Genomic DNA, 18,901 nt, shown 5'->3' with positions numbered 1-18,901 from the left:
AGTCAGCACACAATGAATGTGTACCTACAAAAGAGTAGACAAAGTCATATTAAAATAAAAGTTTAATAGTTGATTCTATGATTGATTTTAAAGTAAGCCTTCAGGTCATAAGTTAAAATGTGATCTCATCCTATTAACAAATCTTTAAACGGACTCAAAGTCTCTTTCTTATTTAGATGCCAAATTATGTTGAGAAAACAGATCAAAACAACCAACCAACCAAAAAAGCTAAACAGAAGAAAGACTGTAACAGTTCAGAATTGGTCACTAAATACTATAATTGTACTCAGTACTAAGCCAACCACAGAATTTACATTTGCTAAACAGTATGTAAAACATGCATCTTTTAAAAAACTTTCTTGTAGGAAAACTGAATCCTGGACTTCACACATGGTACACTTGCTCTATGACGAACTGAACCCCAACTTACTTGACTTTAAGTGTTATGACTTAAATGTTTAAACATCTGAATTAAATCAGCAGTGTTTCATTTAAAGTTGCTATCAAGAACTATCAAAAAATACAAATATTTAAACCTAAACAATTGCTTCTATGTCATTATATAGAATGCATCATCTTCACGTGATGCTGCTAAAACCTACTAGCTGTTTTTATGCTTTCTCATGATATGCTGATTATTTACTTAATCCTCTTTAACTTTTGGTCTCTCTACCAGTTTCCAAAAGTAATTAGATAATGTGATTTATTCTTACCTTACAATTTCTTCCATTTGTTGAGTTATTATCATTCGTCCCATAAATCTGTGGGAAAATGTATCATATCACAAAGATAGGCAACATGAAATCAATGGATAAAATACATTTAGCACTGTCAGCCAAATGCAGTAAAATTCCTGTGTGCGTGTGCGTGTGCAGGGGTGCAGGAGATGTCCTCTGTGTGCGTGTGCAGGGGTGCAGGAGATGTCCTCTGTGTGCGTGTGCTTGTGCAGGGGTGCAGGAGATGTCCTCTGTGTGCGTGTGTGTGTGCAGGGGTGCAGGAGATGTCCTCTGTGTGCGTGTGTGTGTGCAGGGGTGCAGGAGATGTCCTCTGTGTGCGTGTGCAGGGGTGCAGCAGATGTCCTCTGTGTGCGTGTGCAGGGGTGTAGCAGATGTCCTCTGTGTGCGTGTGCAGGGGTGCAGGAGATGTCCTCTGTGTGCATGTGCAGGGGTGCAGGAGATGTCCTCTGTGTGCGTGTGCGTGTGCAGGGGTGCAGCAGATGTCCTCGGGCACTCTGGCACTGTCTTACTCCTCTAAGGCAGTTCTTCTCCAGACCTGATGCGGTCAGTCTTTTAAAGAGGCTACCAGCAACCTTCTATCCTATTGTCTCTGTCCCCATAGTACTGGGGTTACAAGCACAAGAGGCCACACCAGGCTTGTTGCTTGTTCGAGGCCACAAACTGAAGTCCTCATCATTGTGTTGCAAGCCACCACTGAGCCATCTTTCCAGGCCCTAATCAACCTTTTATGGAAATTTTGTTGTTATTATTTTGGTGCTGGGGACTAACGCTAGGTCTTACAGATGCTAGGAAAGCACAAACTAACTGAGCCACAGCTCCAGTACATCTTTGATATATACAAAGATGCTACACGGTAATTTTTTTAAAGTTAGACCTTAAGTTTTAAAAATTGATTATTGATTATTATTATTTATTATTTAATAAGTTTATTACTTACTATTATATATTTATTATTCTATCTGTGATTGAAGTAATTAATGAAATCTTCTCAAATTGACCATGTAACTATCACGTCACCATTTTTATTAATCTACTTATCATAACTTCTAAATTACTACATAAAAATGCTTACATGACTTAGCCAACAATGAATGTTTATATATTTCACTATAGTTTACCAAATAAAGTTCCCTGTGACCTACAGATCATTGGGCCCATATGAAATATTTATTTTATCCATTCAACAAATGTTCAATGAGCAACTACCATATATAAGATAAGCAGTGGAGGTAAAGTAGCAAGTTCAAACCTGTAGTAAAATCCCGAACTTCTTTAACTCTATAACCCTTTGTGGCTAAACTCTAGGGTGAATGGCCTGCTCCTATAGTGCACTTCCACAGTCTAGATTTTCAGCTCCAGTTTCCACATCTGAAAGTAGCACCAAGTATACAGCTGATTCAAGAGAACAACTACCTAAGTAATAGTAAAAACAAAACAAAACAAAACAAACCCTCTGGACAAAGCTTCAAGTTAATCTTTAGGTAAATACATTTCTAAAAAATTTTAATTTATTATTTTTTTGTGATATATATGGGTATTTTGCCGGCACATATGTCTACATACCACATACATGCATGCCTGATGCCCATGTGGTAGATAAATTTTAGCATTCCCTTCCAAATGTCTCCTCTACTGCCCTTCCCATTCCAGGCCAAATCTTTTATCTGCTGAAGAATTTGACTTTGTATTTCTTTCTGATTTCTCATTTTTACTTCAGGGAGAGTTGTTTTTAATTCTCCTTGTTCCAGAGAAGTTTATGTATCCTGACTCCAGCCTAGACTTTAAATTTAGATCCAAATCTGCCAGTGTTTCCCTGCACACCTTTAAAAACTGATATCTTAACCAGTTTTTGTTTGTTTTTTGTTACCAAGCCAAATCCAGAAAGGACTTTGTTTTCTTTTTCCATATGCTGTTAACCTTGTTTCTGACATTCTAGTATGTGTTCAGGCCACTTCTATGTTGTACCAAACCTTTTTGCAGTCCCTCATCCTTTCTTCAAATCTGTTTTTTTTCCAAAGTAAAAACAACTGCATAATTCTTATTTTCTGATCAGAAATATATATTATATACTGGCACACACATATATATTTTATAAACTGATTCAGATGAAATAAGATGACAAAAAATTAACATTTTGTTGATGAGGTTTTTTGTTGTTGTTGTTGTTTTTTAATCATAAAAACACAAGTTAGAGTCATCTGTGAAGAGAACCTCAACTAAGAAAATGCCTTCATCTGGCCTACAGCAAATCAGTGTAGCATTTTCTAGATTATGGATTGATGTGGGAGGGCCAAGCCCACTGTGAGCAGGTGGTACTTGGTTGTATAAAAAAGCAAACTGGCAAAGCTATGGAGAGCAAACCAGTAAACACTGTTCCTTCATGGTTCCTGCTCTCACTTCCCTGCATGGTGGACTATATAGACTGTAAGATAAAGTAACCCTTTCCTCTTCAAGTTGCTTTTGGTCATGTTGTTGAAAGCAACAGAGAAGCAAACAAAGTCAATAACCATTAGGAATCTCACTATTTAACACTGTTAATGTTTGGGAGTATATATGCATTCTAGACTTCACATACACACATTTGAGCCCTTATATTAAAACCACAACCAGGGTCACGATGTAAATGTTTTTGGTAACATTTTCCTCTTAATATGTCCTATAAGAAATATTTACTAGGCTGAGGAGATGGCTTAGTAGAGTTTGCTATCCAGCATGAGAATCAAGGTCCATCTTTAGTACCTAGATAAAAGCTGAGCGCAGCAGTGCACACCTGTAAACCTGATGAGACAGAGACAGGCAGAACTCTGGAGCTCACTGACCAGCAGTCAGTCCTGCCCAATCTATGAACTCCAGGTTCAGTAACAGATCCTGTCTCAATAGGAGACAAGAAATAAGGTGGAAAATGATTGAGGAAGGCATTGCACATTGACCTTTGATCTCTATAGGCACGCACAAAGGTGCACACAGCCAACATGCCCACATACATAAGCGCTCGCTCTCACACACACAATCTAATGTAAAATTTTAATTGGTACCTTTTGCTTAGAATTCTACTAAATTCTGCCTTTTGTTTTTCACTTTAATTTCAGGGCTCACAAATATTATTATCCAATCAGAGTTTCATTTTAAAGGCCAACAAGATGTCTCATGAATAAAGGCACTCGCTGCCAAGTCTGATAACCTGAGTTCCCCAACACTTACATGTTAGAAGGAGAGAACAGACTCCTGAAAGTAGTCCTTTGGCTTTCCTATACACACAGTGGCATGCATGTGCCCAAACACATAAGCACACAAAATATATAAAATGTCATAAAATTAAAAAAAAATTATTTTATGTTTATGGTTACAAAAACAAGGTCTTGTTAATAGAAGCTAAGCTTCTATTAGGATTTTTAATAAAAAATTAATAAATTTTATAAAATAATTTTATAAAAATAAATTTTATTATTAAAAATTTAATAAGATTCTATTAGAATCTTACTTCTAATAGAAGCTGTTAACTGAGAATAAACTCACCAAAGAATACCCCATACCTGTATAAGTCTGCTTCTGGCTGCTGGCATTCTATCACAGCTATGAGACTGTCCAGGTTGGCAACCGTTTGTAATACTGCTGTTTCTGGAACTGACACATGTGTCTGAAAAATCAAAGTTGAAGAGGATTAACGTGTGCCTAAGTATGACCTCAGGTATCAACTGCTTCAAATGTCTTCTAGATGAAATCATGGCCTAGACTGTAGATCACTCTGCTAAGGTAACAGAGGAGAATCAATGAGATATGAGCAGGGACAAATGGGTTGTTGCATTCACCTGTATATGGAATCCATTAGCAATCACAACTGTCTAAAGACTCATTACATCCTATTTAGTAGGAGAAATGTGAATTTTCACACCTCTTTATTAGCCTCTGAAAACTGGGCAAATTTATACTTGTTTCTCACTAAAAATACATTAAACTGGGCATGGTGGTTCATATCTATAATCTTAGTATTACCTGAAGTTTAAAGCCAGGCTGGGTTAAAAAAAAATAGGGAAAAATAGTATCAAAAGTATTAAAAAATTTTATTTTTCTTAAAACATTTTTCATTTCCACTTTCAACATGAACACAGCCAGGGTGAGATTGCCCTTAAATACATAACTTTTTTTTTTTTTTTACTTTTAAAAGTTATACTTGTTAAAATTTAAAACTTACTTGCATACATGTGTATGGAATCTGTGCAGATAAATATGCAGATGTCAGATGTGCATGTGTGTAAAGAGTCCAGAATTGACTTGGACTCTTCTTCAAACATCTTCAATCTTTCTATCTTCCTTCCTGAGATGGGGTCTCTCACCAAACATAAAGCTTACCATTTTGGTCAGACTAACTGGCTATCAAGCTCCAGGGATTCCCGTCTAAACCTCCCTAGTGCTGCTGGGTCACAAGCATGTGCTATTGTGCCTGGCTTTTTATTGAGTAGATGTTAGGATCCAAACTTAAGACGCCAGTATTGTGTAACAAGTGCTTTACCAACATAGCCATTGTCTCAATCCAACACCTTCTGAAATTTTTTTAAAAAGTTTCAGTAACTTAAAACAACAAAAACAGAACCACTTTATTAGGACAAACTTGATCACTTCACCAACAGAAAAAATATTATAAACATGAAATGTTATATCCACCCAGAACAATACTGACACATATATATGAGCAAACCTTCAGGTTCGTCTCTCCATCCAAACTGGCAGTTGTAACATGACATGAACCATCGAGTCGATCTGAGGACAGAAGCACCAAATCTGCAGGGAAAATTTCATCTTTGGCTATACGGACAATATCACCCACCTAGGAGATTAGGAGAGAAGGGATCACACATGCTTTAAAAGGCAAGGATTTGTTTTCATTAACTTTTTATGTAGTTTTTGAAATGTAGAAGACACTCAGGGGCTTGTTTTTGTTTTTTTTTTTTTTATTATTTTTGGTTTTTTCGAGACAAGGTTTCTCTGTGGTTTTGGAGCCTGTCCTGGAACTAGCTCTGTAGACCAGGCTGGTCTCGAACTCACAGAGAACCGCCTGCCTCTGCCTCCCGAGTGCTGGGATTACAGGCGTGTGCCACCACCGCCCGGCAGGGGCTTGAGCATGTGAAGTAAATACTCTGCCACTGATACACACACAGAGGATTTTATTTTATATATATATATATATATATATATATATATATATATAGACTAAAACTATGACACCAAATATAATTCTACACGATTTTCCATCTACATACCCGAATGTTTTTTGATCTAGTTTTCACAAGGCCACCACTTCTAACAACATAAACAGGAGCTCCATTTACTTCATTATCTGAGTTATGGCGTAACCAGTCTTCATATCCCTGTAAATAAGCACAGAAGAAAAATTACCCTATCAGAATATTTTTAAAGATACTTTATCAAATGAGAAAACAAATACCCCCCCACAATTTCCCTGAAACATTCACTAGAATTCTATTAGATTACTTAGATGCCTACAAAAATAATGACATTTCTGACATTATTCTTACCAGAAACATTATCTCTCTGTTTCCATTACATACATGTTCCTAGTGTTCTGAGATCTTGACCTTCCTTGTTTTCCTGTGAAGGTTTCTCCTGTTACCTTTTTGAGTTTTTCCAATAATCTTAGCAATAAAATTATTCTATTTATTTCTATGTGTTCAAATATATAAAATATGCTGGTAATTCTAAAATATCTTTTCTCCAACTCCTACTGCTTCTGGAGTCCAAAAGTGAATATTTAATTGCATTACTAATATCTCCACTTGAGGACTCAAAATATCTTTTTTTGATACTCTGACATAAAACATGTGTGTGTGTGTGTGTGTGTGTGTGTGTGTGTGTTTCCTAGTCATTTTCACCCTCACCCCTAGAAACCTTCCTCTCAACAAGCTCACTCCTGTGATGACTTTTTGTGTGTATGACCCATTCAGTTTAATTTTGGTTGCTGGCATGGGCATATGTGTGTGTGGGTGTCGGGTGGTATACATTTATCCTTTTATCTACAAATAAATGCCACCTTCAACCCTCATCAAAGAACTTCTCTTTATAACAGAGATCACTACAGAGAACCAAAATCAATCAAAATGCAAAGTTGTAGAGCCAGAACTCAACGGATGTACAGAATACCCACACACCTAACACTCAGGAAACATTGCAGAAGAGGAGGCAGAGAGTGTAAGAGTCAGATGTTCAGGGAACTTGGTTGACACTGTGTCTGCTAAGCAATACCAGAAGCTACACCCATGAAGTCTCATCAATATGACTGCCCAACCATGAGCTAAGCAAGGAAGACACCAATAAACATGCCAAATTGCATGCGGGAAAAGTCCATGAAGTCTCAAGCCTACACAAAGAACTACAGGCAACTGTTTAAAGCTTGCAGAGGAGAGGTAGTACTCTCCAGGAAGAGCACACCTGGTTGCTCAGTGCCAAACAGTCATCTCTGAAAACACACAAACAAGTACCATTACATGGACTCAAACAGGTTATATTTAGAAACAAACATATATAAATACACATATGCATGCAATAACAATTGATGAAAAAGAGGTCATGAATTTGAAGGACAGTTGGGAGGCATATATGTAGTAGGGTTTGGAGGGAGGAAAGGGAAGGATGAAATGTTGTAATTAAAATACAATCTTTAAAAAAATGGAAGAAAAAGAAAGGAAGTAAGAAAGAAAGATAGAGACACACACTTCCTCTCAGTATTCATTAACTCATATTTCCTTAGTCAAGTGTGGGGCTCATAAATATCTTAAGGATATTCAGAGCTGATTTTGGATACTATTGCATCCTAAAGTCCATATTGACAAATGCCCATGGCTAAACATACCAAAAGCCCAGGATGACATTCGTGACTTCTGTATTTTCCTAAAACTATTCAATCATTAAATGACTTTTATGGACAAATAATGTTTTAAGTCATACAGCATACATTCACTCAGCATTGTTGCAGGCAACAAACAGAAGCAAAACAAAACAAAAACCAACCAAACTTCAAATCTGAAGTTGATTTCTTTTCCTTTCTTAAAATATAGACCACAGAACTAATTATAATTTAAAATACAAAACTTTTTAAGCCCTGGCATGATGTGACAAGGGAAAAATTCCACATCTTACATCACATGTAAAACATTATTTTATATATGAAATATTAGAAACTAATGCATAAAATTACCTTCAGGGTAAGGACATAAAGTACAATAGGGGAACCCCCCACCCCAGAACATCACAGCTATTACTAAAAGAGAGGTTTTTTCCCCCATGTTAAAAATGGAAACACTATTACAATGGAGAGTTAAGTCTCTGTATGATTACAAACTACATGGTTTAAAATTGGAAAAATTAAATCAATTAAATGAAGAGATAATTAACTTAATCTGCAATGAAATAATGTTAATTATCATTTTCCTTATTGTTGGTTTGATAATTATTGGTTTATCTCTTAAAAAGTTGGTTGATACAAGCACAAAGACACAGGCCTTAGAAAAACTTATTAAAAGAGATCATAGAGCTATTCAGATCCAGACAGAGGAGTTTACAAGAGAACCAATTTCAGCCTTACATTATAAGGTTAGAGAGGAATAGCCTAAGGTTTTCAAACAACCAAACTTAATTTATCCAGTCACCTTATAAGAAATGACAAATGCCAAATATCTATAAGTCTGTCTAAGTGTTCACTGGAATTCTGTGGAAATGCTAGATTTAAGGAGATTCAAGGAAGCAATAGCCTCATATGGCATGAATTCACCTTTTGTGAAGCAGATGTTATACTAATAGTCAACTTAAAATAGAATTATTCCTCAAGAGTGGAGAGAATTGGTTATAGCAGCCTTGGAGCCTAGTCCTCATTTACGATGGAGGACCTGGTGGAAACATAAGGCTAAAACCATGGAACAACAAAGTAGGGCTAGAGGTATTGAAATTTCCCCAAGACCAACTTCTTGGAGAGGGAGATTATGCTAATGTACAAAGTTAATCTCTGTATCATGAGCACACCCTAGTTTTATGCCATCTAGCAGCTTTGAATGCTTGGGATAGAATTGAAGAGGTAGGAAAGAAAATTGAGTCATTCACTAAAGTGATATAGGGCCGAAAAGAAACCTTAGCTGATTCCTTATAAAGATTGACTTCAGCAGTAAATAGACTAATACCAAATTTAGAAGTCAGACAAATAATAATTGAATCTCTGGCTTTTGCAAATGCTAATTCACAATGCAAATGGATAATCAGGCTGTTAAAGGCAAGATCAGCACCCTTGGAGGAATAGATTATCTATACAATCAATATTGAATCTCATGACCATGATGATGCTTGGATAAGAGAGATGATTTATTTCCAGAGGTTTGAAGAAAAAAAAGGAAATGCCAAGTGTTTCAATGTCAGTAAACAAGGTCACCAAAAAAGGGATTGTAAACACGCATTCCTAGAAACAGTGTTTTTTCTAAGCATAATTCAAACAGAACTCTCTCTTTTGGATAATGCAGAAGGTGTGGCAAAGGCAGACATTGGACTAATGAATGCATATCAACAAGGGTCAGTCAAGGTAACCCTTTGCCATCAGAAAATGCTTTGAAGGGCCTCTCAAAGGTTCCCATGTCAAGTTTGGTTCCAATTTCCTGTCACTGTTGACCAGAGCAATTAAAGAACCTAATGCTTATTGTACAAAACCATACTGCTCTGGATAATAAAACAGCTTTACAAAATAAAAGTTTAGGAGAAACCATAAACCAAAATTGATAAAGGCCAGATTTAAACAAGAGAAACCTCTTAATGAGAAAAAATTGATAGTTCATCAAACGGTGAGACCATTAAATCTAAACTAACTTACATAACTTAACAAATTCTTTTCATTTGATCAGATGTAACTTGCCAAGAGGGAATCTCCCCCAAAATTAGGGTTGGAGAAGGGTTTTGTTTTTGTCTTTTCAAGAGAATGAAGGAATCCAGCTAAGGAATCTGAAGACCACTGGACAAATGAGACATGTGAAGAAAAAGAACAAATTATCTAAAAAAAATTTCCCAAGAAAAAGAGTATATTGACCTATTAGTGTATCACATTTTCAACAGAATAAAATGTCATAAATCTTCCCAATTGTTTGTTTCTGCTATTCCCTACAGACATATAATGCAAATGATCTTTATGGAGTCACAGTCCAATTAAAGATTAAAGCTGGCTTTGGAGTTGAAGTGTGACTCTCTCCTCTAAACCCAAGCATGCTTATTAAAGGAAAATCCAAAATCTTTGTCTCAAGTCAAAAGAGCCATCTGATATGGAACATAAGAAAGACAAAAATTTAGGGACTATTTTATTGCCACTAATCTCTTAATTCTTTGGCTGTATTTTGACTGTTTAAAGCTTTTCTTAGGGTATAAATATCTCAAAATTTATAAGATATTAACTTTTCATCATGATATTAATGGTCATATAGAGTATTAACTGATTCATCTTGTTTGTTTTCTGTACATGATTTTGAGTTTCAGTCTCTATCAGTTTTCTGCAGTGAACCATGACCATGCCTACATGCAACCTTTGAAGTCTCCAAAAGGAGGATGGGGCCACACAACAACAATTCTACCAGGACTACAATAACAGCACTAAGCTGAAAAATACCACTTAAAGATTGGCTTGGACTAAAAACTGCTCAGGACAATGTTGAGGCAGATAGTTGAGATGATCCATCCTCTCAATTCTAGCCAGGACTTGACAGACTTGACAAGTTCTGGACTTTCCCATTATGCAGAGACAAGACAAGAAATGATACAGTTACCTCTCCCAGGACTTGACAACCCCAATTTTTCTTCCAGAGTTCTCTAAAGATGCTGTTGTCCCAAGAGAGCAGAACATAAAATTTAAGAACACAACACCCATATTCCCAAGAGGTAGAGTGGTGGGTTTTGGTTTTTCATTGTGTTATGGATATCTGTCATTATTTGTGGTGGTTGGTTAGATGTTGTTGCTGGTAATGGTCAGGAAAAAAAGTTGAACATAGATTCAGGGTTCTTGTTTTGAAAAGAAAAAAGGAGGTATATAGATATGATAGGATAAAAGGTAGATTTTTTTAATCTACAATGAAAAGGAAAAGGTGGATATAGAAATAGGATAAAAAGGTAGACTTCAATATTGAAGCTACTTTTAAACCAAAAAAGTAACTTATAGTCATAAATATTTTACATTGATATGGATTTTTTATATTGATACAAATTTAAGATTTTTGTTAGAACATACTGTACATATGTTTCTGATCTGGTTCAATGTATTGTACCTATACAGCTCATTTAACAATGTAATGCAAATTTCTAGTCCTTGAAAGTTATTATTACCAACTATCTAGGATAATAAAGAAATACAGGTTAGTAATTAGTCACCTATTACAATCAAACTTGAAACCATGTCAGGAATGTTTTAAAGATCAAACAGAGATTTATTTTACATAGACAGATCATCTTCAAATACTTAAGAGATCTACAGAATATGGCACTTTAAAATGTTTTAATAACATAGGTTATTTTCTTTTTATTTTAATAACATGTCTGCTCCTGACAGTAGCAATCTACTTTAGAGAAGATGATGGGTATGGAAGAAACTCCATATGGAATTTACTTTGTGAAAAAAGTTAGCCACTGGGCAAGAAAGTACCCTTGCTTCAACTGCTGACAGAATGACAAGTTGGACAAGCAGGATACATGTAAGCGGAGACTGCTCTTACATTTCCTGGCTGCCCAGACCCGAATCATCACACAGAATCCTTTTCTGACCAGGAGAGTTTCTTAAAAAGCTAAGTAGTGTGGTTAGGATTACGGCTTTGCCTTTTGACTCCATCCGGTCCAACATGGCAGAGGTACATTCACCACCAGCTCTGCAAGCCATTCTCACTGCCCCAGCTCCAGGGACACAGTGAATTTATGTTGCCGCTATTAAACAAACAGTGGGTTTATGTTGCCGCTATTAAACAAACCCATTCAAGTGCTCTATAACAGAACTTCCAGAAAGAGCCAGAGCCATTTGTGCCACCAACATGAACCAGGGAGCTGTTTCTTAAAGGAGCCATGTAGTTTTTTGCTGCTAACACTGAGTCAGGAAGCCTTCTCTTAAAGGAAGTGCACCTCTGCTTGCCTCTAGCAAGTAGAGCCCACCCAAAGTCATACTTAACTTTGTTCTTTTATGTCTGGAATTCCTTCCCAAGCACTCTCAGGTTTTATGTGGATGCAGTTGGCCTGATGTTGGGCACCAATTTGTAGTTAATGAGTTTCACAATAGCATGGAATAGAGTAGTATAACAAAAGTTTATTTATTTGGGTATAAACTCAAAGTAATAGTAGTTATCTGCAGTCCTCGGTGTGTGCTGGGAACTGGAACCAAATCCAGAAGAAAAAGGGCCATGCAGGTTTTTCATCAGCACTTAATTAGTACATGAGACCACGTCTAAAGTGGGCTGGTATCTTAAAGGCTATTGGCTGAAGGTGTTCCCACAACAGATACAAGAGAAAGTGACGGCCAAACTTTGCCAAGATAAGGTAGGATAGCCCTTCAGAATACCCTGCTTCACACAAAAGTCTGTCAGATATGCTAGGCCTATAGGCCAAAGATGGATGCCCCAATGTTGCAGAGGAATTGTGACTATCCAGACAGCTAGTTGTTTCTGTCATTGCTCACATTTTTTTTGGAAGTTACTTGTTTGCACATCTTGCTTACTCAGTTAATATTACTTCCTTCTCAGGTGTCTGAGGAAGTTGAAGACTAGATTGCTATAATTTTCCTTGTTCACAGGTTCAGAAAAAAACATTCACTAAAGATGTGTAAAATATATAAGATTGAGAAACATCAAAAGATAGTTTTAGATGGTAATACAAGTTAGGTTAGAAAGCCAATTAGGTACAACCTTTTGAACTTACCAAAATAGGATATATATAGAGTATTTTCTCTAAATTTGTCAAATGTTTATGGACTAGACATTGCTGATGAATTTATTGCCTGTATATACTATATATCATTATTATACTTATTGTATATAGTTTTTCTTATATTCGTTATAACCTTTTTTATTTTAGACAAAAAAAGGGGAGAGAAATGTGGTGATATTTTGTCTGTGATCTAACAAATAAAGCTTGCCTGAAGATAGGAGTGTGGAGCTAGTCATAGAGGTCAGGCTGTGGTGGCACACACCTTTAATCTCAGGTAGAAGCAGACAGATCTCTGTGAGTTCAAGGCCACACTGGGCTACACTAGATTGATTCAGTCTAAAAGAGAAACAAAGCCAGGTAGTGCTGTCTCACACCATTAATCCTAGTACTTGAGAGTCACAGGTCTTTAATCCCAGCACTAGAAGAGGTGGAGAAGGAAGAAATATGTCTAGGCAGAGAGACAAATATAAGGTGGGAAGAGACAGGAGCTTAGTCCATTTAGTCTGATGATTCATGGAGACAGGATCTTTCCCACTTTGATCCTAGGATTTGGTAGAGGTAAAAAGTCCCTCTAGTGGCTGGCTCTTTTACTTCTCTGATCTTTCAGCATTTACTCCATTATCTGACTCTAGGTTTTTATTATTAAGACCAATTAGAATTCAAGCTACACAATGTATCTCACAATACATGATTAGAAAAGACACAATATACAATACAGCTGGAAAAAATTAAATTTGATAAGTGGTAATAGAGCATTTTCCTTACAAACCAGATTAAAGAGAAGAGAATAAGGAAACATTTACTTGGATAATTTCTCCAAATTTTGTCCAATAGATCCATAGTGATAGATACATAAACTTGAACAATATATGAATGCACCTGTGTATTTATTAAATGAGTAAAACTTAGAAACTCTTATTATATGAGTAAACATAGGTTTCTGAAATCTAGAAAGACCAATAGAGAGAAGAAAATGAATGAATTGTATCAGAACAAATATTCTCTTTGAACATTTGCATTTTACCCCCTTTGTCTTTACTGTCTGGCTTTTATTTAAACTTAGTACTCATCTGTAGCAACCATATTAACAGAAGTGTGAAGTGTTTGCTTCCTCCCTTTAGATTATATATATTTTTAACCAATTTTGGAAAGTGAAATGTGGTCAATTATCATTACTAAACTAATTTTACAAAGATGCATCCACCAAAATGTTTTCAACTTAGTTAATGGTATCATTTTCTAGTTAAATGCAGTCCACAGTTGGCCAAATATTTATTGAGAGTTAAGAATCAAAATTACTATATTTTCCTTTGCTTTAGTAAGTATTCAACAGGATTATTCATTCATTTATTCAGCAAATGTTTATCAAAGTCCCCACACATGAATGGTTTTGGTCTATCAGTCACTGAAAACACAAGGCAGTCTCTGCCTTGGCTGTGCTAAACATCTGAACAAAAAATAACAGAACACAAGTTCATGACAAATGATATGAACAGAGAATATTTAAAAAGGAAATGGAGAAAGGTAAATAGCCAGGAATAGTCAAAGCTTAATATTTGAAAAAAATCAGGGGCTGAGTTATGCAATTATGTGGAAGAACCTTTCAAGAAAGGTAGATGACAAGTCATAAAGCTGTGTAATAGAAGCATGCTTTCTGTGTTTGATGACCAGGTGAGGAGTGTGGTCAAAGATAGAGTAGCAGTAAAAAAAATGTAGGAAGCAGGAACTACACTGTGTATGTCTCCATTAATGACTAAAGACACTGACATTTGAAGAGAATTCCCTCTACAACTTTAAACAGAAGGGTAGCATGATCCAATGTTAAGAGCTCAATTCGGCTACTACAAGAAACAGGGAGGTTAAGAGTAGAAGTAAAAGATTATTGAGAGAATAACACAGTGGTCTAGGAAAGGGATGCTGGTTATTTAAACTAATTAGGTACATTTTAAAAGCAGAGGTAGAAGCAGTCAGGGAACTGTAGAACCATTAATAAGATAGGGAGCAGTAGGAGCAGAATGGCTTCACAGGGGAAAACAGTTCTATGTAAGATTCTTGTGAGGTTTCAAATGGAAGTATACAAATGAGTGTGTGTGTGTGTGTGTGTGTGTGTGTGTGTGTGTGTATTTATATGGTTCTAATAGTTTTAGGTTGTAAACTTGAGAACATCAACATAGAGACTGACCAGAAATCACCTAGTGAAAATATACAAGACAAGGCCAAAGGACAAATGTATGTTACTCTGATGAAATAAATGACACTTGTAAAACTAAGAAAATATGTAACTGAAGTGATTCAGATGTTTACTGAATAACACAAACAAATCTTAGTCTCCAATAGGAGAAAAAGAAAGAGAAATCAAATTTGGTGAGAGCTAAGGCTACTATTCTGACATACTAGTTATATGACATAATTGATAATCTACAGACATTTATCCTTTATTTTTCAACAAAAATAAAATAGTGTTGGTGGAATGGCTCAAGAGGTAAAGGCACCTGCTACTAAGCCTCATGACTTAGGCTCAGTACTTGGGATCTACATGGTGGTAGGAGAAAGAATTGACTCCCGTGAGTTGTCCTCTGGCCTTCACCAGCAAATTATGGCGCGCGCGCGCGCGCACACACACACACACACACACACACACACACACAATGTACTTAATTTTATATAAACAGATAGAGAAAAGTAAACGTAATTAAGTAATACACTTCATCCCAGAACCGCAAATTATTTGTTAATTTTATTTCTCCATCACTCAACATGTTATCCTTAAATATTATAAAACAGAAGATTTAGGTAAGACAACATAATGAACTCTCTGTCTAGTAGAAGGAAATCATTTCTGTATCACGAGACCATGGCTAGATGTTTTTGAGAAGTGATAGCAATATCAGTTTGACATTTCAAGGGATTTATTTCTTAATTAGCATGTTGATCCAATATTCTATTTTTATTTTCCTAAATCTTAATGTCAACTTATAATCTGGTTGAAATTATTTTCATTAGGGTACTAGGACACACAAAAAATAATTATCAAGGAAAACCATAAAATTTAGGGAAGTTCCTGTCAAAAACAAATGTTCCATTCTATAAACTTACTTCCTTTGAACTATACTTCTTTTTAAACTTCACTAAAATCACAAAATGATTATACTAATTTACTTCTTAAATTAGCCTATATATATATATATATTAGAAGTATATAGATTAGCCTATATATAGGCTAATTTAAAAATACACACACATATATACATATATATGTTATATCACATATATATGTGTGTGTGTGTGTATTTTTAGATTGATACCTATGTCAAGACAATAATATATTTTAAATACTGAAATCATTCATGAGTCACAAGGTACCTGAAGTATAATTTTTATGTACTAAATAAATCTGATGCTTTGTTGTATAAATTGTTTTCACAATAATGTTAATTTGGAGTGGGACTACTTAAGGTTTCTGAATGAATTTTGGAAGAACAAAGGCAAGAAGTATTACATACCTGTTTTATGGCAGTTACTGTTATCACAAAGAATAATGGGAGTCCACTGGTAATTGGACTGGTAGGTGTGTCAATCATAAGCTAGATTTAGAGAAAGAATGAAGAACATTACATATTTATATTATACATGATATAGCTAATATATCATACTATTGTACAATGTATATAGTTTGGTTTACAACTTTGCTCTCTTGACTACTTCACAGGTGTGGTAAAATCTTTCAACCGTACATTCTCATATACTACTACACTGACCTCAGTTACTCTGCTTTACTGTTGTTTTGGTTTTTGAGATAGGATTTTGCTATATGCATCCCTGCAAATCTGAACTACTGTTGATCCTCTTGTCTTTGATGCTCAAGTGCTCGGATATAATCATGTACCACCATGTGTAGACACATTGCTTTAACAGTTCTTAAGATCTTCAGTGTTTGCCTATGATGGGTCTTTCTTTATTTCATGTTTCTTTGTACATCATACTATATGCTGAAAAGTCTGCTTGCAATTTTAACCCAAGATTTAGGATAAATGGACCCTAGAAAAGAGAACTAGAAGTGGAACATGGAAAATGATTGTTCCTACAAGTGATTTTGTTATACACAGATGAATCAGAAGACGAGAGCTAGGAAAATGGTGCTGCAATTATGATGTAATCACATAATGAAGTCTCTACAAGTTGCTGAAGAATACTTACAGTAATTACACAGGTTAGTAAGAACACAAATCTTATGATTTATTAATTTCCCTTGACTTTGAATTGGCTAATTGAATTTGCTCTATTCTATATACATGTTGATCTTAGCAATTTGAAAACTGCATACATGGCGTGTGAATATAGTTAGCATAGTTTCATTTTCCCAAGAAAACCACTAGATGCGCTAGTGATAATTAAAAGTTCCTTCTCCATTCATGAAGAAAAGCATTTTAAACTAAATGTTTCCTAAAGCTTTAAAATGGTTACCTGAGTAATTTTAACTTTTCTTTTGAAAGTCTAGGCTCTACTGATAGACCATTTTAGAGCAAAAACAAACTTTTAACATTGAAGATAAATTCTAAGGTTTTATCAGAAAAATAATAACTGTAAGGAAGTGATAATCACAATATTTAAAAATTGACTTACACTTGAGCTTCAATTTACATTTTGAAATATATATGTATATATATACATATGAAAAGAAAAGCAAAAATATTTAGATTAAGAAGCTACTGAACAATTTATGAAAAACTTGTAATTAAGCCCAGAAAAGTACTCTTGTAAATACTTAAGAATTAAGAAAAAAAAAGAATTAAGAATAATTGATTAACTATGGTAGTAAACATCTATAATTCCAGAGGTGCAGACACAGATAGTGAGCTCATAGCCAGTCTAGGCTACATAGTAAGATTCTAAGGTACATTGTAAGCATTACAGCTCAGATGGAAAGGTATGCTGGCAGCTGAGAGCCAAGGAATATCAAAAAGTCATGCTGCAAAACAAACCTCACACAAGAGATTTACTGGAAGGGCAAAAAATTATGAGAGTGGTTGTCTCTGTTCAGGAGAGTAACAGTGGAGTAGTTACTGAACAAGATACGGGCCGTATACAGTTTCCTGGGAAGGGGGCGGGACTTTTTATGGTAGAGCTGCCCTGTGGCCTGGACACTTGTATGGCTTGAGGGCTTACATCTCCTTTAGAGCTGTAGGTATCCTTGGCAGCTGAAGCCAAGGATACCTTTCTATCAGAGTTGTAACACTTAGGCACGCATGCAAACACACATATGGACGAAGAAAAAAAAGAAATGAAGGGAGAGGGAAATATTAAAATAAATTTTAAATATAAATACAATTTATTGGGCTGAGGTTTTGCTATGTTGTTAAATTAGCATCAAACTTCTGGATACAAGCAATCTTCATCTGCCTCAGACTCTTGAGTATCTGTGACTGTAGACTCATGCCATATATGATTAAAATAAAATTTAAATAAACACACACACACAATCTTGTATGATGACAATTCCACAGGCAGACATGTGCAAATGACGCACTACATGGCAACAGCCAAAACATGTATACTCCAAGGCAGGTGTCTGAAAATCACAAGTAACATTCCTTGACTAGGTTACAGTTTTCGGTACTATGGCACACTAGTAAAGAAACAAAATGAAACTGATCCTAAGATTTATAGCATATGTTTTAGAAATCTAGATTTGATTTAGATAATTTATTAGTGAATACAATGGTGAAGTTACAGGATAAAAATAAATCCCACAGTCAAACAACTAAGAATACAATGTATTTTTCCCTATTGTAAAATATATGCTTAGGCAGTGAGTTTATAAGTAATCCACTGAGTGATAAAACTTACCTGAACCAAAAATATAATAAGAAAATAAAAGTTTGCCACTCTTCTGAATTGTTCAAATAAATTTTTTGGAACAAAATTCCATACAGTATACTAGGGAAAAAAGAAAAGAGAAATCAATAAAAAAAATATTCAAAAACAGTATGTACTACATAGATGCAATTATAAGAAAAGTATAATTGGATTTACAAATCTCTTAGGCAAATTAATATAACTTGATGCTACAAAAACTATCTGGTTTCTATAATTTAAGACTTTTATGCTACTTTCTTTTACCCCTTTTAATTTATTGGCAATTTTAGTATACTTTTAAAAATGAGATATGAAACCCTTTAATTTTGCATCCAGTTTTTGATTTGTTTTGTCTTGTTTTTCAAGACAGG

General features: G+C 35.2%; 1 protein-coding gene across 4 annotated transcripts in view; it reads right to left on the bottom strand.

Annotated features, from left to right (window-relative positions):
* Atp11b (ATPase phospholipid transporting 11B (putative)) overlaps positions 1-18,901 on the bottom strand; it is a 93,502-nt gene that overhangs the window by 56,207 nt on the left and 18,394 nt on the right. For all 4 annotated transcript variants that reach the window (XM_041658978.1, XM_041658975.1, XM_041658980.1 and 1 more), the window contains exons 3-8: positions 18,522-18,611; positions 16,178-16,258; positions 5,996-6,103; positions 5,434-5,562; positions 4,271-4,374; positions 714-761 (exon numbers count right to left, since the gene is read on the bottom strand). In XM_041658978.1, the coding sequence (XP_041514912.1) occupies positions 714-761; positions 4,271-4,374; positions 5,434-5,562; positions 5,996-6,103; positions 16,178-16,258; positions 18,522-18,611 (560 nt within the window). The remainder of the gene's footprint in view (positions 1-713; positions 762-4,270; positions 4,375-5,433; positions 5,563-5,995; positions 6,104-16,177; positions 16,259-18,521; positions 18,612-18,901) is intronic.

This window comes from Microtus oregoni, unplaced genomic scaffold, assembly GCF_018167655.1.
Source record: "Microtus oregoni isolate MIOR12 unplaced genomic scaffold, Mior012 000010F_ref0000083, whole genome shotgun sequence".
Taxonomy (NCBI): Eukaryota; Metazoa; Chordata; class Mammalia; order Rodentia; family Cricetidae; genus Microtus; species Microtus oregoni.
Note: the sequence above shows the minus strand (reverse complement) of the source record. Positions and strands in the feature narration are given on the sequence as shown.